The sequence below is a fragment of the Dermacentor silvarum genome, chromosome 1, assembly GCF_013339745.2.
Source record: "Dermacentor silvarum isolate Dsil-2018 chromosome 1, BIME_Dsil_1.4, whole genome shotgun sequence".
NCBI classification, from domain to species: Eukaryota; Metazoa; Arthropoda; class Arachnida; order Ixodida; family Ixodidae; genus Dermacentor; species Dermacentor silvarum.
In genome coordinates this window covers 400,162,243-400,185,812 of record NC_051154.1, presented here as the reverse complement: position 1 = coordinate 400,185,812, position 23,570 = coordinate 400,162,243, and the positions used below count along the sequence as shown (strand labels likewise).

General features: G+C 45.1%; 1 protein-coding gene and 1 long non-coding RNA gene across 2 annotated transcripts in view; one reads left to right on the top strand and one right to left on the bottom strand.

The window, feature by feature from the left end:
* The window catches only part of LOC119437545 (uncharacterized), a 35,764-nt gene extending 22,790 nt beyond the window's left edge, over nucleotides 1-12,974 (bottom strand). Inside the window, exon 1 of the long non-coding RNA XR_005189421.2 lies at nucleotides 12,890-12,974. This is a non-coding gene — a long non-coding RNA (uncharacterized LOC119437545). The remainder of the gene's footprint in view (nucleotides 1-12,889) is intronic.
* A 4,183-nt stretch (nucleotides 12,975-17,157) lies between these two features.
* LOC119437544 (protein Dr1) overlaps nucleotides 17,158-23,570 on the top strand; it is an 82,995-nt gene continuing 76,582 nt past the window's right edge. Inside the window, exons 1-2 of the mRNA XM_037704542.2 lie at nucleotides 17,158-17,300; nucleotides 17,726-17,821. Of these exons, the coding sequence (XP_037560470.1) occupies nucleotides 17,785-17,821 (37 nt within the window). The 5' untranslated portion in view covers nucleotides 17,158-17,300; nucleotides 17,726-17,784. The remainder of the gene's footprint in view (nucleotides 17,301-17,725; nucleotides 17,822-23,570) is intronic.

Sequence of the window (23,570 nt, the reverse complement as noted above, 5' to 3'; positions counted from 1 at the left end):
CGAACGAGTTGAGGAGGAAATGCATGGCTAGGGAAGAGGGTAACTTGAAATCGTCCGTAGCTCTCTTAATATGAGACGCTTCTCTTAAATTGTGAGGCGAATGTCTTACTGTAGCTGTACCCTACACGTCTACAAAATTTGTCCAAACCGTTTCAGGGACCCTTTAAAAAAAAGAAAAACGATATGCGCAGGTGCTCTGTATTGAACTGAACGAAGAGTCCGGCTATGCAAAGGGCATTAAAATCGCCATGCAACTTCACCTACCAATATAAGGAAAGCTGAACCAATCACCTCGCAAAGAACGACTTGCTTAGAAGGGCCATTTCTCCCGATGTTATGGAGCCAATGCTTCCGGCGCACGGTCGACATTCCGTTCTTCCCGGGGGATAGAAAATAATGCTAGCCCTCTCTCTGACCTGCTACTGCGTTGAAACGTACGCGCAGCAGCAAGGCATTTCCACATACAACGAAGGCCAGAATCCTACTGAAACACGTGAAAACTTAAGGAATGCACGTTCGGAGCGGCAGGGCGCCCACTGCTTGCACGGCGCATGACGGGCGGAGGCCAGAGCCTGCGCGGTTCCGCAGTCAGCGGTGCGCGCGCGTCTCGCAGTGCTTGCTGGGATTGCACCCCGGCGCACCGCCGATTTTCTCGGTGCGAGACGGGGCAACGGAAAACCGCCCCAACAGGGTGCGCTTACGGTGATCGAGGAATCTCGATCTCCGCCCATCTCAACTCCTTGAGTAATAAGACTAGCCTAGAGCAGAGGTTTATAGTTACAGCTCAAGGTGTTCGACTAGAGGGAGATGAGGCAATGGAACATATAAGAACAATGATGACAGAAAAATTTAAAGAACGAAACATATAGCATGCTCTCAATCAGGTGAGCATGGACTAGTCAGTGCAGTGGCTCCACTGGCACAAAGCGAGTGGGAAAGGGCAGAGAAGAGGGTTCCTAGTAGCACGTCGACAGGTCCTGATGGCATCCCAATTATGTTGATAAAGACATTGGGGCCAAAATCTAAGAAAGCATAAAGAGAGGCAGTGAGCAAAATGATAATGGACGGTAAAGCCCCCGACGGGTGGAGACTGAGCATGATGAGCATGATATATAAGCGAAAGGGGGACAAAGCCGACATAAACGACTGCCGTCCCATAACAGTGACGTCAGTGGTTTACAGCTAGGGTGGTGATGCAGATTATAAAGGACAGACTGCAGGCATGGGTGGAGAGCGAGGAGGTGCTGGGGGAACTACAAAATGGGTTCCGAAAACAAAGAAGGTTAGAAGATTATCTGTTCTCATTGACGCAGTGTATTGAAATAGCAGAAAAGGAACACAGGCTCCTATGGCTTGCCTTTCTGGATATCAAGGGAGCCTATGACAGTGTAATCCAAAAGGATTTGTGGGACATACTGGGCACTTTAGATGTGGAAGATGGAGTAAGTAATCTTTTAAAGGATATCTATAAAAGTAACAAGGTGCTTATAAAATAGGAAAACAAGGTATCTGGGCCTATAGAGATACAGCAGGGGCTTAGGCAGGGGTGCCCTCTGTCACCTCTGTTGTTCATGCTGTATTTACAAGGATTAGAGAAAAATTAGAGAGGAGCGGACTTGGCTTCAACCTTTCCTATTTCAAGCAAGGAGAATGGATTAAACAGTCATTACCAGGACTGATGTATGCGGATGACATTGTACTTATGGCTGACAGCAAGGAAGATTTGCAGAGATTAATGGACATCTGTGGTAAACCGTAAAGAGGGAGATAGCTTAGGTCTGAAGTTTAGTAAAGAAAAATCGGCAGTCATGACTTTTAATGATAATCAGGGCAGCGAGCATAGGATACAGGAGGTTACGCTGGAGGTGGTGGATAAGTACAAATATCTTGGAGTGTGGATAAACAATGGGGCTGAGTACCTAACGGAACATGAAAAATATGTGACGGCTAAAGGTAGCAGAAATGCAGCTGTGATGAAAAATAGGGCACTGTGGAATTACAATAGCTACGAAGTGGTGAGAGGGATTTGGAAAGGGGTGATGGTCCCTAGTTTGACTTTCGGCAATGCGGTCCTATGCAAGAGATCAGAGGTTCGAGCAAGGTTGGAAGCTAAGCAGCGAGGGGCAGGTAGACTGGCTCTGGGAGCACACGGAAATACACCAAATCAGGGGGTACAGGGTGACATGGGATGGACGTCATTCGAGGGCAGGGAAGCCAGCAGCAAGATAGAATTTGAGGAGCGATTGAGAGAAATGGCAGAAAAGCGGTGGGCAAGGAGAGTTTTCAGTTATTTGTACATGAGGAATGTTGATACAAAATGGAGGAAGCTGACCAGAAAACTGTCAATCAAATATTTGGACTGCAGGAGGGGTGCAAATCAGGAAACAGCGGTTAAGAAAAAGGTTAAGGAAACAGAGAGGGGTCTGTGGAAAACAGGGATGCAGACGAAATCAGCACTGGGCACATACCGAACTTTCAAGCAAGAAATTGCCAAAGAAAATATCTACGATAATTCTAGGGGAAGCTCTTTGTTGTTTGAAGCCAGGACGGGAGTATTGCGGACTAAGATGTACCGAGTCAAGTACCAAGGTATAGACACGTTGTGCTGTGCGTGTGGAGAAGAAGAGGAAACGGCTGAACACCTCATACTTTTCTGTAAGGGGCTTAACCCTACAGTGCAAGGCAACGGGGCTGATTTTTTCAAAGCATTGGGGTTTAGGGACAGTGAAGGCAAAATAGACTTTAAGCGGGTAGAAATAACCAAACAGAGGTTATCTGATTGGTGGATAAAATTAAGGCAGGGGTGAAATTTCACCCACCACAAAGTACAAATTATGTTAATAGCCATGGCTAGGTGGCGTACGCCACCGCCCGATTTAAAGGGTTCAGCCTCATCCATCCATCGTGCGCCCCACCGGCACCGCTAGTGCCCGCGCCCCAGTGAACCATTAATGTACCATAGATGTCCATAGAACATCATGTTTGAGACATTGCACACATCCTATAGATATCTATATTTATCCAAACAACATTACAAATACGTACCATGGATAATCTAAGTCCCATCCAGATCACGTTGCTCTAACATTGAAAGGATGTCGCAGCTGGACATAAGTAACCTCTAATAGATGTTCTTTTTGGGGATGCAGGAGGTCCATAGAACATCTAGTGGATATTTCCTGCTGACGCTATACTGAGCGGCATACCTGCGAGTGCCACAGCAGATGTACTATTGAATACAAATGAAATGGGAACAGCAGAGTGTGTGGCCAAAATGTAACTAAAAGCATAGTCTGCGGCGTCGGCCAGCGATCATTTTACACATGCATGTGGTTTCGATGCGGAGTGCGGGGCTGCTTGTCCTAGTGCGTATTACGTCACCTGTATTTTGTTTGAAGCTTGTATTCTCACCCCACCATTGCAGTGCCATTCCTATCTGTGATTACTTTTAAGGTGGCTAGCACTGTTGTTGCGCATCCGATGCAATACATTTTTCGTGCTATTCAAATTACGATTAGACACTGTCAGCTTTGATGGTGGTAACAAAAGCAACGCAATGCACGTTAGCAAGCTAGGTAGCATGCCAGCTATATCACACTACAGATGTAGCGATGGTGCTAGTCACCATAACACTGTACTGCCAGGTGGGTATGGCACTGTCGAGGAGAGATGAGAAAACAACTTTCGGACAAAATACGGGTGACGTTTATCGCAATAGGGCAAGCAGCGCTGCACTCTTCCTCGAGAACTACATCCCCACGCACGTGCACAACGACTGGCCGACGACATGCACAGTATACCTTTAGTTATGCTTCGGCCACACACTCCGCTGTTCGCATTTAATTTGTCCTCGATGGTACATCTGCTGAGGCACACTAATGGCACAATTACCCCCATTGTCGGCATGTAGCTGGTGACTTTGCTTGAAATGTTTTGTTAACGTGTAAACGTGTGAATGTGAAAATATAAATTGCAACACTTATTAAGGTGAAAGCCTTAGATGGCTCAATGGTCGAAAAATCCGATATCCAGCGTTGCAGCACCAAAATTTAATGGCACCAAAATTGGGGATTGAACCTTCGACCTTTGGTGTTAATTAGGTCGAAGCGAATTAAAACATAGTTCATTAAGATAGAGTTAATTGAGGCACTCTAACCCACGGCCTTTGTTGGGAGTCAAAACCACTTGGAGAGATGGGCGAATCGGCCACATCTCCAAATTATCTCCAAGTTGGATTCCAATTGACATGGTGAAGGTAGAGTCGAACCCACTACCTTGGGTGTTCATTAGAGCGAAGTTACTTAAGGCAAGTTAATTAGGGCAGAGTTAATTAAGGCACTCGAACACTCTACCTTTGGTGGAAGTCAAACCCACGACTTTTGGTGTTAATTAAGGCAAAGTTAATTAAGATACAATTAAGGCACTCAAACCCTCGACCTTTGGTGGGAGTAGAGCCTGCAACCATTGGTGTTAATTATGACGAAGTTAATTAAGGCACATGTAATTAAGGCACTCGAGCCCACAACTTTGGTAGGAGAAAACAATAGAATAACGCATGCAAATGAGAATGACAAATAATTAATGCTTCGTGAGTGCACAGGCTTCTGCCTTCATCCTCTTCAGTGTTCGCTAAAGTGACTGTCAACTTTTATATATAGTTCTAGCGCTCATCAAAATGCGAAAACTGAGCTAACAAAACCGTAAATCCGCATTTTGATCATTATGCATCATTACAAATCCTGCAATGGATAAATGAAAAATAGTGAGTTCAGTAAGCACTAGGTAAAGCACACCAGTGAAACTCACAATGTCATACCGATGTTACTTTTTTATTTATACAACTGATAAAGCTTTATTACAAAAATGATCGGCCCCCAGCCACGCACATGTATGAAATTATTCATTACATGTTCTCGCTGTATACAGACAGGTTAAACGCGGATCTAAAAAAAAAAACACGTAATCAAAAACAGATTCTTAAAAATTAAACTTCATTAAAACACAAGTAACGAGTAGGCACAAAATGACTAGTAGGCACAGTGCCACAGTTATAATTAAAAAGAATAAAACTGATTAGTAAGAGGTAGTACAACATACTAATTAATGACCAAAAGCGCATGGCCTGCTTGCCAGCACTTGCTTCTGGGGCCACCGGATTCAAGATAGAAAGCCAGTACTTTCTAGCTGCATTGAAAAATATATGGTGAAATAAATTCCACGCAAGCAGAATCCAGAGATGGAATGTTCATCTTGATAGGCAACTTGGTCAGGCAGCTTCTCGGATCACAAAAGTGCCAATAACATAATGCTGCCAGAGACTTAGAGATAGGCATTGCAAATGAGAAATATCCCTGACACTTGAAGAGGAACGCAGGAAACCAAGCGATACAAACATGTGCGAAAATTAACCATCAAAACATTGCCTCCAGAGTATTCCAGCAAGCGCTCCGCAAGGCGAACAAACGTACCCCAAATAGCAGTCAGAAGCACAAATCGAAATTTCAGCACGCAACTGTACAGTTCTGCCTAGTATACACGTACTTGGGCCATGGTCAACCGCACAAAAGTCGAAAAGACACAAATAAAGCACACGCTGCTCACGCCCGGAACATTGCTGCGCACTTGCATCGAGGCGCGTGTTGCTGAATTGATATCAGTGGCGATGCGAAGTCAGAGCTATTGCGAGTTCTATGGTTCAAGCTTCTTTTTTTCTTTATAAATTGTCGTAATACATCAGCAAGTTAAAGGTTACGTATTTTCAACAGTGTACTAATAGATATAACTGAAAAATAAAGCATCTTTGTATGAGAAAGAAAATGACGTAACCGAGACCGAAAGCATAGCGAAAAAATGGCGAAAGTATTGGCTTTTGCGCGCGGTGTCCGGCAGCAACGTTACTAGACCTCCAACAGTGCGAGCAAAGGTCGTGCTAAATTGCAAAATAATTAATTAAATGCTTTTGCTCTCCTAGCTTCCCATTGTTAGGCATTAGAGACAATTTGCTTGTATTTCTGCGGCATAGTGCGTGCATCTACTCATAACGCACTATGTACGATCAATGCACGAGAGCTTTGAATGTGCAAGAGATGTCCAAATCATAAGGACATTCGACGTCCTCTGGATGACCTTTGACTGCCACGTACCAGTCGAACGTACTATAGATGTAAACTGGACGTCGTTAAATGTCTTGGATATTTGGTCTTTTGTGGTACATCCAATGGATATTTGTGGTTCACTGGGGCAGTATCGGTGGTAGCCCATTCGGAGTCAGGATTAACGTTCTAGGTCTTAGTTTTTCTCGGCGCCCGACGTGCTGCTTTTTATCGTTTGTCTTGCCGCTTCATTGCTCGGCCTAATAACCGAGTTGAAGCCCAGCCACACGGTATTGCTGCGTGCCCTTTTGCATGTCAAGCCAGCGCAAGAAGCTCCCTGGCTTTTCTGTCTTAATTGTATATCTGGCGTAGTTAGTGAAAAAAATTGCGTGTGAGAATTGTGTGGCTTTAGTTAAGAAGGCAAAGAGAAACTCTGTTATGGATGGGTTGATTTCCCACCAAGATAGGGGTGGCCTCTACTACCAGACAGTAGAACTCATTAGTTCTTTGTGGTCTGAAGAAATATGTGGAATGCTATCAAACCGAAAATCTCTTCTGAAACCTATGGAGCAGTGTTTGTAGCGCAGCGTGAGTGTAATCGCAGTCTTGGCTGTGCTGAAATGTGAAAGCTGCAACGACGACCACGGGAGGCTTTTGTACAGCTCATATGAAAAAAAAAATTAATGAAGCAGATATCTGCATCTAATCACATCAATATTGAAACTGCATATAATAACTGTAGGCTTTGACATGTTCTTTGTTTCTTTAGTGAAGTGATTTTATCAGACTGCAGACATGAAAAACTATGATATTAACAGTGTTATGAATCGGGGAACCTTTCTTCCCTATTCCTTGCTTTCAATAATTGTTGGCTTCCTTCATATGTATGGCATAATTAACGAAGCCCCTCATTTCCCTACCCTTGTTTGTGATAGCAAAGTCATTTCCTGTTTTGCACCTCCATTAACTGTCTATCTTTTGCATTTTTCTTCATTGCTGGGACTGCTTCTAATATGCATAAACAGTGTCATACTTTCTCCTGCCATGAAATGTTTACATATTCTTTTTTCGTCTTTGTTCATAATTTCCTTATCATTATGTGCATGAACCCATATTTGACCTCGCTTTGCATCCTTGCTTTCTTTCTTCCCTCTTTCTTTCCCTCTTCCCCTTCCCCCAACGCAGAGTACCTGGCTAGAGGAATTTACCTCAGGCCGACCTCTCTGCATTTCGCATCATTAAACTTCTCTCTCTATCTCTCCCCCCCCCCCCATTCTTGCTTTTGTCTTTTTCATATTGAATCAATTTATGATCTCATTATTACAGTTCTGTGACAATGCGTTATCTGCAACATGCCCTTTTAGCAAAGAATATTGAGCCTGCACTTCTGTTGCAGTAAATAAACAGTGTGCTATTGTTATTTTACTTCATTTACTTTCTCGTTTCGTCTTCAAAACTACATAATTTCACTCTGCTGAGCTTTGCAAATCTTGAAGAACAAAATTTCCACAGTTCAGCGCTGCAAACCTTCGGAAAGAGACTGGAGCAGTGACTTTCTATTGCGGAGCAAGCGGTGCGTGGATGGATGGATGAGGCTGAACCCTTTAAACCGGGCGGTGGCATACGCCACCTAGCCATGACTATTAACATATTTTGTACTTTGTGGTTGGTGAAATTTCACCCCTGCCTTGATTTTATCCACCAATCAGATAACCTCTGTTTGGTTATTTCTGCCCGCTTAAAGTCTATTTTGCCTTCACTGTCCCTAAACCCCAATGCTTTGAAAAAATCAGCCCCGTTGCCTTGCACTGTAGGGTTAAGCCCTTTACAGAAAAGTATGAGGTGTTCAGCCGTCTCCTCTTTTTCTCCACACGCACAGCACAACGTGTCTATACCTTGGTACTTGACTCGGTACATCTTAGTCCGCGATACTCCCGTCCTGGCTTCAAACAACAAAGAGCTTCCCCTAGAATTATCGTAGATATTTTCTTTGGCAATTTCTTGCTTGAAAGTTCGGTATGTTCCCAGTGCTGATTTCGTCTGCATCCCTGTTTTCCACAGACCCCTCTCTGTTTCCTTAACCTTTTTCTTAACCGCTGTTTCCTGGTTTGCACCCCTCCTGCAGTCCAAATATTTGATTGACAGTTTTCTGGTCAGCTTCCTCCATTTTGTATCAACATTCCTCATGTACAAATAACTGAAAACTCTCCTTGCCCACCGCTTTTCTGCCATTTCTCTCAATCGCTCCTCAAATTCTATCTTGCTGCTGGCTTCCCTGCCCTCGAATGACGTCCATCCCATGTCACCCTGTACCCCCTGATTTGGTGTATTTCCGTGTGCTCCCAGAGCCAGTCTACCTGCCCCTCGCTGCTTAGCTTCCAACCTTGCTCGAACCTCTGATCTCTTGCATAGGACCGCATTGCCGAAAGTCAAACTAGGGACCATCACCCCTTTCCAAATCCCTCTCACCACTTCGTAGCTATTGTAATTCCACAGTGCCCTATTTTTCATCACAGCTGCATTTCTGCTACCTTTAGCCGTCACATATTTTTCATGTTCCGTTAGGTACTCAGCCCCATTGTTTATCCACACTCCAAGATATTTGTACTTATCCACCACCTCCAGCGTAACCTCCTGTATCCTATGCTCGCTGCCCTGATTATCATTAAAAGTCATGACTGCCGATTTTTCTTTACTAAACTTCAGACCTAAGCTATCTCCCTCTTTACGGTTTACCACAGATGTCCATTAATCTCTGCAAATCTTCCTTGCTGTCAGCCATAAGTACAATGTCATCCGCATACATCAGTCCTGGTAATGACTGTTTAATCCATTCTCCTTGCTTGAAATAGGAAAGGTTGAAGCCAAGTCCGCTCCTCTCTAATTTTTTCTCTAATCCTTGTAAATACAGCATGAACAACAGAGGTGACAGAGGGCACCCCTGCCTAAGCCCCTGCTGTATCTCTATAGGCCCAGATACCTTGTTTTCCCATTTTATAAGCACCTTGTTACTTTTATAGATATCTTTTAAAAGATTTCTTACTCCATCTTCCACCTCTAGAGTGCCCAGTATGTCCCACAAATCCTTTTGGATTACACTGTCATAGGCTCCCTTGATATCCAGAAAGGCAAGCCATAGGGGCCTGTGTTCCGTTTCTGCTATTTCAATACACTGTGTCAGAAGTGTGGCGTGATGATGATGATGATTTATTGGCATCCCCTTTGAAACGGGGTGGCGACAAATAGTCACCTAGCCTGCTTGATTTAATCAGGTATACTACACATGTTCTTTATCTCGCATTTTTGTATACCTTTTTCAAAAATTTAGCTTGTACCGCTGCCTATGATTTTAAGAGATCAGGTCGTATCCATCTTTTCCCTGCTTTTTTTCCACCAGTACTCTAATCGTCTCTTGCTGATCTCTACGGCTGATCTGTTTATGTTTCCTTCCACTTTCGTAACTTCCGTCAGAAGTTAGCGCCACCTCGCGGAAAGCCGGAGAAACACAGCGGTCCCGGGCGAACAATAGACGATTTGCAGCAGCCGGTTTGTGCAACTGAAATCAGATGGCGCCACCGGAGCGCCACCCGTGTTGGACATCTCTGGCCTTGGGCGCGCAAACGAAACTACCATTGCTCAGTCGCGAATGCGTAGCCAGCGGCCTTTAACAAGCGCAGTTTGTCAAACGTCGAACAATATTCTGCTCCATGTGGAGATTAAGAGGGAAAACGTGTGCTGTGGTCGGATGCAAAAACTGTGATGGCGACATTAAGCTGTGGAACACGTCGGTGTGTGAAATACACGCGCCACAGCTGCATCAAGACTGCCCGTGCCCGAGGCCGTTTTCCATGCGCCGATTTCCTCAAGGAAAGAAAAACAAGCTCACCCGACAATGCTGGATAGCGAACCTACAGAGAAAGAACTTCAATTAAGGCACATCGGCAAGAGTAAGTGGCAGATCATAGTACCGAATAAGCGAACGCGCTCGGCGTGCGGAATAGTGTATCAACTTCCCATCTTGCGCTTGCTGTACATTAAAGTCACCGTGCGGTGTTTCCGTGGCAGAACACAAGCATTAGCGATATCGTATTGGAACAGTCACCTGCTATCAGTGATGTTTATCCTTAAGCGAAATTACACGCCACGTGCGTATATGCGCCGGGATCGGTGCCAATTAAGGCGTACTAGTTGTCGTGGTGAGAACTCCTGCAAGAAAGATTGGAAAAGTGCTATCTGAATCGCATTTTTAAATCGTTAAGCTTGACGAATTCCTGCCTGCGCGTCTGATTTTACATATGTTGGTTTCGCTGCTGTTTCGGATGCACGGTGTGATCAGAACGTAGACCTGGCGTTGTTTGTGGCCACAGGTGCGCGAAAGCTAGCTGTGTTGACGCTGTAGCACAAAATTATTGTTTTAAACAACGCTAGAAGCGTTGGTTGCGTGTTTATCGTATCGTTTATCGTAAATGTCAAGAGAAACCATGAAAATAAAAGTAAATAATTTCAAACTTACCAGTTTGACATTATTTGATTAGCTGCGTGTTAAAGTAGTGGTAACTACAAATCAGCTGTTTCCTTCTGCCTTGTGTCTTTTAGGTTTCCCCCAAAGCGCATGCTGAATATATATATTATTTACTTTAATTTTCATAGCCTCTTTTGACATCGCGAAATTGTGGCATTATTTGACACTATGAAATTATGACATTATTTGTGATTATGGAAAAGACATTGGCAGCACATTGCTACTGCCTTTTTTGTCACATTTGTGGCAGTTTGCAATAAGAACTGCATGCGTTACCCATGTGCGTGCTTTTTATTTATGTGGACTCCTTTATTCTTACGTTCAAATAAAAGCAAGCCATTGTAAATATTACATGAATCACCCTTTTCTTTCAGGCATGTTCTATTCACTTTGTTGATGGGCGTCCAACCAAGGACTATCCCTACCCAACACTGCAGCTTGGAACACAGCTTTATGCTGCAGATGCCATCCTTCGATTGACACAAAGCTTTCCCAACATTGCCACTGTCAAAAAGATTGATGCCCTCTGCAAACCCACTGTAGTCCAGTGCAGGCTTCCCATCTTGGTCGATTGCCTTGACCATGTAGTCGTAGACAACTGAAATAGGGGAGAAACATTTGTATGTACTGCGGGAATGAAAAAAAAAATGGCAATGAAAGAAAGCTGATTTTTTATTTACTCCTCAAGACATCCGCAGATGTTTGAAATAACTAAAATAACACGATATACAGTCTGATATTAAACTGATCGTTTGGATTTATAAATTATAGTTCTGGAGTTTCAATAATTCATACATATTTGATTACTAAGCTGGTGTTGCTCTCCTATGAAGAGTTTGGAAAGTTCAAACTCTCATAACTACGTGCATGGCGTCGACGCAGCACACAGATTTTCAAAATTATACGTGCATAAAAAATAAAACGGCCTTTTTAGAGGGTTATTTCTTCGGATCTCTTTCTTTCTCGTTGTACCTCGTTTTCTGTCACACTGAGCTAGAAGCTGCTTACATCGGTCTCCGATCGAAATCGGACACTTCGATTACGATTTGCGGGTCACGACCGACTGGATTCGGATCGAGGCTCAATTGCGATCGAACGTGCCCGTGTGACACGGGTTTTACTATGAAACAACACCCGTTCGGGGGCATTCAGTTAGTGGATCCAACAATCACAATCTGCCGCTCTGAAGTCAACTACGCGAAACTATTGCGTGCCCGCCGCACAGGTGAATTCTGCAGAGATCAGTGCACCAGTATCGAGGCAAACGCTTGCCTCCACGTATGTGGGAAGCTAAAATACCAGTGAGCGAGATGTCAACACACAAGCGGACACGGATTTTTCACTCGGCGCTCAAGCATACACATTCGAGGCCGTCAAGCAAAGCGCGAGAGGCTGGGCAACCACTTCAAACAGCTCAGATCGTAGCTTAAGTACACCACACTAACCACAAAAAGAAAAAGAACTAGCGAACTGACGTGAACGCCGCACAAGAAGCCTCCATGAGCTCGAATCGCTCGGCGCGAACGAGCGACGCGCATGCACGATGATCGAGCGCCAGAGCGCTCCGGCGCCAGCACATACAACGTTAAAATGACAAACAATGGTTCACTTACATGATAGTTGAACCATGGGACAAAGCTTTGTGTCGTCGATCCAGCCGCTGTCCATCGGTGGACCCGAAACAACGCCGCTTGCCGCACCGTTGCCCACGACTACAGCAGTACGGCTCCTTCGCTGGCCTTCAACCCAAGGCCAGTCATGCCGGCGCAATCACGTGATCAAACATGGCCGCGCCCGTGCGCCGGTGCTGAAAACCGTCTATAGGAGCGCGGCCGACGTGCCAGGCATCTCAGAGTAGAGGAGGCGCTGCTCTGGCCCGATAGCTGCGGTTGCACGGAGTTGACGGAGTTAACTAGTCGAGATGTTGGCAATGAGAAAGGAAGCGCTGCTAGTTGCCACAATCGATGAGCTTTTTTCAAGTTCGTTTGACAGCGAAGACGACATGCTGATCGACCTCGTCCAAAAACAATGGTGAAAGAGCGGCCGAAAGGGGACAGGTTCGTTGAACGGGTCGTCAGGCGCCTCGACGACACCGGAGTAAGGAGATTATTTGGCTCCCCATCTTTGTGCTGCTAGAACTTGCCGGGAGCGGAAGCGCACCGCGTTGTGTTGCTGACAATCTCGACTCCCCGCGCGTGCGTTGCTAAAAACGAATACTTACTCGCCATAAAATCGTTCATTTCATCCACCAACATCGCCACATTATGTCTCTTACCATTAATTATGAAATCCATTGGTGTGTGCTTGTAACCAGGTATGTCGGAGCACGCAGTTTGAGAAGGTTCGAGTGCTTTCCGCGCATGCTCTGCACCTGCAAACAACAAAACGTGCGCGCGCGCGTTTTGCGCACGTTTTGCGCGCCAGAGGCAAAGTGGCGCTGCATGCAAACATCAACATTTGACATTTCATTTCATCAACATTTCATTTCATCAACATTTGACATCAACCGTGAAGTGCACCGAGCAGGCCGCGAAGGCGCTTTTGTGCGTGACGGGATACATTTTAGTGAAAGTGTAGCAACACCGGTCGGAAATCGATTCGCGGCACGAGCTGTAGCTTTTTTAGGCGGGCCCCAGGCAATCAGGAAGCAGGATTAGGTATTGAACATAGCGAAACACCAGTAAAGGGCAGAATTAGGCGACCAGGAGTCATGAAAAGACGCAGAAAGGATAAGAATAGAGAAGGTAAAATTTGCTACATTAACATGCAGGGTGGTCGTAAGCAGGAAAAATGGCTGGAAATTCAAACGCAACTGAATGATGAAGCGATTAGTGTGTACGCCTTGACCGAAACGCATCTACGAGATTTGGAGCAGCCGCCGGTTATTGACAACTTTGTATGGGAAGGGTGCAACAGAATGACCGGGTCAAGGAAAGGCGGAGGCGTAGGCGTACTAATTAGGCGAGGTCTGAAGTGGCGAAGGGTAAACGAGACATGTAAAGAGCATTTATGGATTAGTGGTACATGGCAAGGTAAAAAGACGTGGCTGGGAGTAGCTTACCTGTGGACAGGTAGTGATAGCAGGGAAAAAAATAAGGAATTGGTCGATTGCATTAGAAGCGATATTAATGAGTTCAGTAACTCGGGCCAGGTGATATTAGTGGGAGATATGAACGCGCACATGGACGATTTAGACGGATATACTGATTACAACGGCTCTCTAGTGCTGGATTTGTGTGATGAACAGAACCTTATAGTAGTTAACAGGGAGAATAAGTGTCATGGACAGGTAACGTGGCAATGCGGAAACAGGCAGTCATGTATCGACTACGCCTTAGTCTCAGAAATGGTCTACGAACAACTGGACCAAATGATAATAGACGAAAATGGAAAAAATAGCCTGGGAAGCGATCATAGACGTTTAGCATTAAAGTTTGGGAGAGATACCAGCTCAGAACATGAACCAATAGCCTCAGAGTTTTTAAAAATGAATGACGAGCAAATAACAGAGATCGCAAACAACATAGAGAAGAAAATTGAGGCTTTTCCTACAGCAGTCTGGGAATATAAGGAACTGGTGGAGGTTATGCAGCATGAAATAAGGCGGACACGGCAATACAATTGTTGGATTGGAAAGAGGAAACCACGTAAGTGGTGGAACAAGGAAATTAAACAAGCTATAGAAGAGCGTAAAGAGGCATCTAGGGTTCATCGAGAAGCCAAAAAGTTGGGATTACAAGAAGAAGAGGTGCTCCTTAGATGGAATACATACCGAGAAAAGAAAAGGGTTGCGAGTGAGCTCGTGCAAGAGAAAATTAAATGCGCAAGTGAACGTTGGGTGCATAACATTCACAAAAGAGACAAAGGCGCCCCAAAAAGATTCTGGAACCATATAAAAGCACTCGGAGCTCCAACTAGAAACTCGCAAACGGCTATAAGGGATGAAGACGGTAACATCTATGAAGGCGATGATGCGCTGCGGTACATCACAGACGTTATCAGGCATAACTTCGGGACGAGGAAAAGCGTAGTTCAGACAACAGATCCAGCAACAACAGAGAGGCCTGAGAGATCAAAATTCAGCATAGAAAGCTTTTATTGGAAAAAGGCAGCAGAAAATGTCCCTAACAACACGGCAGCAGGACCCGATGAAATCCCAATACAGCTAATCAAAAACCTCGGTCCAAAAAGCAAGGCACTGCTGACTAATGCCATAGAGCAAGTGATTAGAACAAAGAATATTCCCGTTGGATGGCGTGAAAGCAAGATGAATCTTATCTACAAAGGCAAAGGAGATAAGGAAAAGACGAGCTCGTACAGGCCAGTTACAGTAACGTCGGTGATATATAGAATGGCAATGCAAGCCATAAAATTAGAACTGTCGAAGTGGGTGGAGGAAAACGGTGTATTGGGGGAACTACAGAATGGGTTCAGGCCAGGCAGACGCTTAGAAGACAATATGTTTGTACTAACTCAGTGCATAGAGATTTCAATAGCTCAGAAAAGACCTTTATGGATAGCATTTCTAGATATTAAAGGAGCTTATGACAACGTAGACAGGGAATTGTTGTGGGATATTCTTCAATACGAAGGCATAGATGACGATTTCGTGGAGCTGCTGAGGGAGATATATCGAGACAACCAAGTACAAGTGGCATGGGAAGGCCGAAAAGGAAATGAAATGGTGGGAATTCACCAAGGATTGAAGCAAGGATGCCCTCTGTCACCATTGTTGTTCACGCTTTACGCCAAGGGCATAGAAAGACGACTGGAAAACAGCGAATTAGGTTTTGATTTATCCTACATGCGTAATGGACAAATGGTGCAACAGAAGATCCCTGGACTGATGTACGCAGACGACATTGTGCTACTAGCGGACAATAAAAAAGATTTACAGATACTTGCGAATATCTGTGGGAACGCAGCGACAAATCTAGGCCTTAAGTTTAGCACAGAGAAATCAGGGATTATGATCTTTAATGAGCACACGAGTAACTTCGTGGTGTCAATTCAACAGCAAGTAATACCCATAGTGAAGCAATATAAGTACCTCGGCGTACACATAAACGAAGGAAAGAATTACTCAAGCAACCACCAAGATAATCTGAAAATAAAGGGGAAGCGGAATGCAGCATTAATGAAACACAGAGCACTGTGGGGCCACAATAAGTATGAGGTGGTGCGTGGAATCTGGAAAGGAGTAATGGTGCCAGCGCTAACATTCGCAAATGCCATTATATGCTTAAAATCGGATATATTGGCGGGTTTGGAAGTTAACCAAAGATCAGTAGGCCGGTTGGCTTTGGGAGCACACGGTAATACGACAAATGAGGCAGTGCATGGAGACATGGGTTGGGCCTCTTTTGAAGTCAGAGAAGCACAAAGCAAAATTAGTTTTGAAGAAAGGCTCAGGAACATGGATGAAAATAAATGGGCGGCTAAAGTGCACAAGTATCTCTACATGAAAAGCGTGGACACAGAATGGAGGAAGAGGTCAAGGAAGTTGGCAACCAAGTACAGGATAATCGAAACTGTAAATAGACAACCAGGGGTCATCAGAAAGAAAGTGAGAGAAATAGAGACCGTGAATTGGATGCAAAGAATGGAAACGAAAAGGACAATGGAGATTTACAAGAATGAGAAGAAAGAAATTAGAAGGGAAAATCTGTACGATAACACAAAGGGTAGTGCCTTGCTATTTGAGGCTCGAGCCGGTTGCCTAAGGACGAAAACATATCGGAACAAATATTCGGAATTGGATGAGACATGTGTATGCTGCAGTAAAGATCCAGAGACCACTCAGCACATCCTAATGGAATGCGACGGGATCCACCCAGCGAGAACCGTAGGTAACGTGCAACTCCCAGAAGCGCTTGGGTTTAAAGTGGAAGGAAACATAAACAGATCAGCCGTAGAGATCAGCAAGAGACGATTAGAGTACTGGTGGAAAAAAAGTTGGGAAAAGATGGATGCGACCTGATCTCTTAAAATCATAGGCAGCGGTACAAGGTAAATTTTTGAAAAAGAAAAATAATGATAGGTATACAAAAATGCAAGATAAAGAACATGTATAGTATACCTGATTAAATCAAGCAGGCTAGGTGACTATTTGTCGCCGCCCCGTTTCAAAGGGGATGCCAATAAATCATCATCATCATACACGGGGTGCAGTTTTTATCCTCGATGTTGACCCTCCGCAGTGTGCCACCACCACGGTGCACAGCGCACCATTCTGGTTTCGGGGCAACCCCGGGGCAAGGTGTTCGAGGACGCTAGTGCCGTTTTCGTGACGTCAGGGGCACCTGACTTTGAGAGACGCGTCATATCGCGCGCCGCAGCCATTCAGCGTGGCAGATGCGCTGGCTCCGCGAAAGAGGGGAAGAAAAAGAGGAGGTTAACAGCGCCGGCGAGGGTGTCGCGGCGTAGATCAAAGAGTGCCGCTACTTTCCAACATCAAGGGGTTTCAGCACGTAGCGCCGTCTTCCGTAAGCGTGGAGCAACGCTGGTTCTCGTCACGCATTCTAGATGGCGCCACTTAATGGCAATGTCGCGCACGACTGTCAGAGAATAAATGGCGGACTCTGAGAGCAGCGCGGCGGACCGGGGTTTGGGGCTCTCCGTTGGGTTTTATTGTCGATTACCTATGAAATTGCTAACTGGGTACCACGTAGTTTGGAAGTACAGCGGTAAGCTTCCTGATTACACTTCCTTGCATTTTAAGCGCGTGCGATGTGGTGGACAAAACAAATGACGCGAAATGCTGGCGCGCGTTAGGCTTACGCTTGCATATCCGGTAGCTTTACGTCCTCTCGCTACATCTCCTTATTGCAGCGCCTTGGTTGCGTGTTCTGAATTACTAGTTTTTTAACTGTCGCTGAGTTTGCACGAGCACTGTGTGTTCTGTAGCCTAAATGGCCCATCCCAGTCACGGTGCTTCCAAGATGGCATATCGCCGTGCGAATCCTGTTTTAAATAGGTTACCGGATTGGAACGAGATCGCTTTGCGAAGTTATGTCCGCCCACAAGTCGGCGCGTAGTCGCAGAGGAGTGACGGTGTTGCATGAAATGCAGGTTCGGTTCCGCCTTTTCATTTGTGGCTTGCATTACGCAGAGAGTTGATACCAGCCTGCTGCCATTGGAGCGCTCAAGACCCCGACGACTGACGCCACAATGAATTCGAGGCACACTGAGGTGGCTTTGAAGAAAGGTACGCGGTCATGCTTTGTTTTTGCTTCTTCGAATGCGTGGTCGCATCTCCGGGCGGCCACGTGTGGTGCCTACATCGACCCTGTGACGTAATCGTGTACAGACATGTTTTCCTAGCGCTGCGTCCATTCGCAGTGCTTTGCACGTAATGTGTTCAGAATGAGTTCGTAAATTATTGCGGTTGAGACGTTGACATGCGTATGTCGTAGCCTTCCTGGCCCTATCGTTTGGTTTGATCAGCCGATCTTTGAACAGTGCATCTGGTACAGCGAATGCTTCGTTTATGAACTGCGCAAAGGTGGCTAGAGGTATTTGTGTCTTGTGCGGTCATGAACGGCTTTGTGTGCCCGCTGGCAATAGTTCGTCTGTACAGCCAAGAAGAGTTTTCTCACAGCGTTTGAGGCTGGGATAGGACAACACTTGGTTGTATAGACATCTCGGTTTTTCTCCACTACGTGTTGCAACTGTGCATGGGTTGCTTCTGAAGCCTTTCTTTAACGATCACACCGGAAGGCTTGCATCATACGATATCTGTTACGATTCCCTGCTGGCACAACAAGAGATGCAGAAAAGTATACTGGGTGGAGAGCTAGCCAGCTATTAAACTATATCAAGCTACAAAGGATAAAACTGGAAGGCAAAAGTCATGTGGTAACTTGTAGCAAAGTGTGCCCTACTGTTTGAATCTAGATCTGGGCGTCAGAGAACACAGTGTTATAGATTGAAAATTGGCTATGACATCTGTTCATGTGTGGCACATGAAAATAGCGCAGGCACCATTTAACATGCTATGTTAACGCTTCACAGTATTCTGATGTAGGTGTAGTTGCCATGGGCATTTGGTTTTAGCATGCTGTAAATCAGAGGTGTCCCTTGATATTTACTATGACAACGCCTGTATGTATGTGCATGTCGTAAGACACACAATAAAACAAGAGCCCAACTCCACGTCGACTATCTTGATGTTGAAAGGTAACTTGGGATTCCTGCTTTTTGTGTTGTAATTGTAGATCAGCACTGTAGAAAGGAAAACGAAATATTGTCGTGTCTGCTGAAAGGGTCAGCAAGGAGGCTGGATCGGCTGTAGAAATTCCGTTGGCCTTGTCGGTGGTGTCGCTGGCAGTCATGGCATGTCTTGACGTTATGGGCAACGCCGACGGTCAGGCGCGGCCAATTGTAGTTCGCTTGTATTGCGAGTGTGTGGGAAAACCAGAGGTTCCCACCTGTCTGGCCAGAGTGCTGCGGGCACATCAAGAAGGTAGTCTCGTTGTGCCCGCACTGAGACCCTCCTTTTTTCTCTAGCATCATATCGGGTCATGTGATGGCATGCATGGATTCCATGTCTCACTGTTGTTGGACATTTGAGGTAACATTTAGCCATACCTTTTAAATATTCTCAGTTTATCATTGTAACTCAGAGTAAGGTGCCAGTATTGTTATATGCACACAGAAATACACATCCAATGCACATGTTGGATGTGAAGCGAAGCTTTCATGAAGCGGTTAATGAAATGACATGAATTTGCCCATTTTGTTGGCGTTAAGGAAAGTGGAGCACACCCATGCGTGCTATGCAGTGTGACAACCCTTATGTTGGCCTGTATTTCTTTGGATTTATTTTAAATGTACCGACCGCTTCTTGACCCCATGGTGGGCACGTGCCATGGCATGAATACCACGATCATAATCAACAGGCGGCGATCGTCTTAAAGAGCTAGTTGGCTTTGACAAGTATGCGTGCGATTGTGTACTTATGGTGAGAGCATCAGGTGGATGTGCTAGAGGCGCTCTGTTCGAATCTGGCCATTGAGTGAATTTTATTTATTAATTTAAATGTATATAATATATTGGAGATCACAGGGAGAGGTCTTCGTCGTGCAGTGGACATAAATATAGGCTGATGATGATGAATACGAGGGCGATTCAGAAAGTAATGCCTCCAAGCCCACGACTTTGCCAATAGTACCGCAAACGTCAACTTTTTATCATTAATGCACTGATGTTTAAGCTATAGAATTTCACTTGCCTCACTTTCCTATCTCTTCTCGTTCCAGAGTAATCGAGCAATCCATGACATCCAGTGGTGTCACGTCCGGTTAAAACAGCGGGCTGTAATTGAATTTCTGACTGCGGAAGGTTGTGCGCCTATTATTATTCATTGCCGTCTGACTGCAGTTAATGGGGATGCCTGTGTTGTCAGCACTGTGCAGATGTGGGCGAGGACTCTGAAACACCAAAATCTAGCCGAATCAAATCTCCACACAAGCCACAACCTTCCGCGGTCAGAATTCAATTACAGCCCGCTGTGTCAACCGGACGTCACCACTGGATGCCATGAATTGCTGTATTACTCTGGAACGAGAAAAGTGAGGCAAGTGACATTGTATAGCTTAAACACCAGTGCATTACTGATAAAAGAGTTGAGAATATTTGCAGTACTATTGGCACAGTAGTGGGCTTGGAGGCATTGCTTTCTGAATCGCCCTCATATATGCAGAGCACCAAGGGGACTAGTGGCCCCAAGGGCACATAAGCCAACGGAAAAGGCACCTCATACAGAAAAGGGGGGGTTTCCTTAAAAGCACCCATGTTCCTTCTGCAGGTTTCTTCTTAGTTCAAGAAAGAACTGGAAGCCATCTGATGGTTGTGCAGTACAACATTCTAACAGCAGCTTATGCATCACTTTCTACTGCATTTTTTCCGACTCAGAACGAGATAATGCAACATGTTCTTTGCATAGAACAGATAATTGGTGACTGGAGATAATTCTGGCAAAATGTGAGTGACATTAGAAATGATCCGCCAGAACATTTTCATATTTTTGACATGCGATTTTACTAATTTTGCCACCAGAAATCTAAGCGTACATAAGACCAAGTTTATACTTTGCTGTGTATTTAGCTAAGTTTGTACAGAAAAAGCCTGACTCGCTGCAACAAGGGGACAGAAAAGACTCTTCTTCCTGGGCTTTCTGTTCAAGAGTGATGTCATTTTTTGTTTATGATGTGGGCTTGTGCCAACGATTGAATGTCTCGTTACAAAAGACATTCGAAAATGCTTTGGTTGGTTTTCCTATGGTCGCCATGTCAACAACATCGCATACAAGAGACACTCGGTTACTAAGGGCAACTTTTTTAGGTCCCTAGAGTAAATTCTTCCCTATTTAGACACAAGCCAGACACGCTCATGCAACGCGGCCGACGTCGTACCAACCGGTATGCGCTGCAATTTTCATTCCCTTGGCTCGATTTTGTTCCGTTCCGCTACTGGATGTCATTCTTTGTATGGTTGTGACTACAAATTGCCCTGAATTTTCTGTCGTGTTTTTATATTCGCTGTTGCGCTCCCACACCAACGCTGTGACAGAGGACCTGAGTTGGATGTCTGTCACAGCGTCTGCGGTGCTGGTCGCTTTGTATGCCAGTAGTTGGACTCCGGAGCCATCACCATGTTTCCATGAGACAACCCCGTTCGCATCAAAGATTTGTTTAAGCACACGTTAATGCGGATGTATAATAAAGTGGTCTAGTCGGACTCCTCAGTGTTTTTAGAATTTTTGGTTACAAGAGACATGGGCCCCTTGAGTGTCTCTTGTAACAAGGTTTTAGTGTATTTTATTTCCATTTACAATGTTGTGTAAGCAAAGTATAGAAAACATTTTGCATTATCTCCAAGTTGGTATGTCGCGCATTTACATAAGCTGCATTTTCCACCTTGTCTCGGTTAATATTTACTCATGTGGGAACAGGGTGTGCACAGAAAACAGAAAGAAGGATTTTGTTGAAAGAAGAGTGTAAAGACACGCTTGTATTTACTAAGCAAAAAACATTGCGAAAATTATGAGATGTTCAAAATGTATTGCCATCTAATAGGCAGTATCTCCAAAAAAAAATCAACATTTTTCAGTGAACAGGTTTTCTACTGCAAAAATTTAACTGCAAGCACTACAGTTGGGCGTGCTGGGCTGCGGCCGCTGATGTTTCGGGCTGGTTCGCATCGTCGTTGCTCTCGGAGTCCGATGAAAAAGCAGCACCCTCCGACTCGCTGCTGTTTGACCCGTTGATAAAATCAGCCGCAGATGCAGCATAATTGCGAGATCAGCGATCTTTTGGAGCGCGTTCAAAAAATCACCGCCCTGCAGGAAAAAAAGCAAACTGCTTAGAAAACTAAAATATAGTTCTGCCCCTTCACGTCCTATAGTGCAGTGCGTCCGTGAATGGCACGGAAGGTCTCGAAAGCGGTGTTTCACACCATCTATACGGTACGGAAAGAATTAAATACTATTCCAATGAGCAATGTGTTAAGCCCAGCAACACTGGAGGAAAGATGCTGCTGTGTGGCCACTCCCACCTTGCACCTTGAATGCCGGATTCTTTTTAACTTCCAAAAGAATGTTTTTTACTGACATTGAAAAGAAGCGCAATCTTATTTCAACGTTCCCAAATAAAAGTGCTGCGGTTTGTGTGACGTCGAGTGATGTCACACGAACCTTAGCTATTGATTCTGCCACCAAGTACAGGCGTACTCGGTATGAAGATAGGCACTTTTGTGAAGCTTGCTTTGGATAGTACGATTTTCGGATGATACATTTTATTTTCTGGTTTCAGTAAAGGTTTTATCAATGAGATTCACTGTTTTGAGATCCAGAGTGCAGAAATGAGCATTTCTTGCAAAAATTTCCTATCATGACATGCCTCTTCTGAGCCTTGCTCAACGGCAAGAATGAGGTAGTTGCGGTTGGGGAAAATGAACAGAAAGAACTGTTTGCATGAAATGCACTCGCATGACTTCAGTACAGCGGCTGATGTTCCTCGTCAACGGGCAGCAAGCACCTTTACGGCCCTCCATTCTTTTCTTTTTTTTTCAGCATCTGCGAAAACTATGGAAATAGACAGTGGGCCGTTCAGATGATGTCCAAGTGCAGTAAACAGCAAAGTCCGTCTGTGCAAACAGCGAGCTGCACGGCTCTGCCAGTAAGCCATATGCAGCAAGAAACTTCTGAGCTTTATGCTGTGTCTTTTAAAGCATTTTATTTAGGTTTTGATGCACACTGCTTTGAGGTTGCAGGTGTTCCGTCTTGCGTGAGACCCGAGTTGCTGTCTGTGGCTCTGCTTGGTTTCAGGCATGGTTCAGGTCACCGGATACACCTGCTTGAGTTACAGTGGCCAGAGCGGGGTGCGAGGTCAACTGTGTAATTGTGTAAACAGGAACTGATGAGGTTGTCGAGGCAGGGCATAGCACTTAGGTTTAGAAAGCATGCTTGATTTTGGTTTTGGGACCGTCCCGAGCTCGGAAGGTAGCTATAACTAAGCCTTACAGCCGTGACTGAGTTTTTTGTGCCAGCTACCTCGTGGTGCGCGAGAAGAAAATTCCATTCCAGCAAAATATCTGTAGTGGTGGAGATGTCGGTGTCTTTATGTTGCGGAAGGCCTTGCATCAATGTTAGGTTGGCAATCAAGGTCAAGTAGCAATGGAGATCAGATCTGTCGACACTGCTTCAAGAGGATTTGGTCTCGGCCTTCTCGGACTCTGGTGATGCCGATAACATCTTCATTCATGAGGAAGACAGTTGGTGAGAGCTGAACAGGCACAAGCACTGACGTGGCACCCTTGAGGCTCCCAAGTCATGTTCTTCAAAGACAAAGAAAAGCTTATGCAAAAAGGAAGTAGAGCAAAATTGAAAGCAGTGTTGCAGTCAAAATTCGATCGGGGGGGGGGGGGGGGGGGTCAGTGCTCTTTTTGGGAGAACC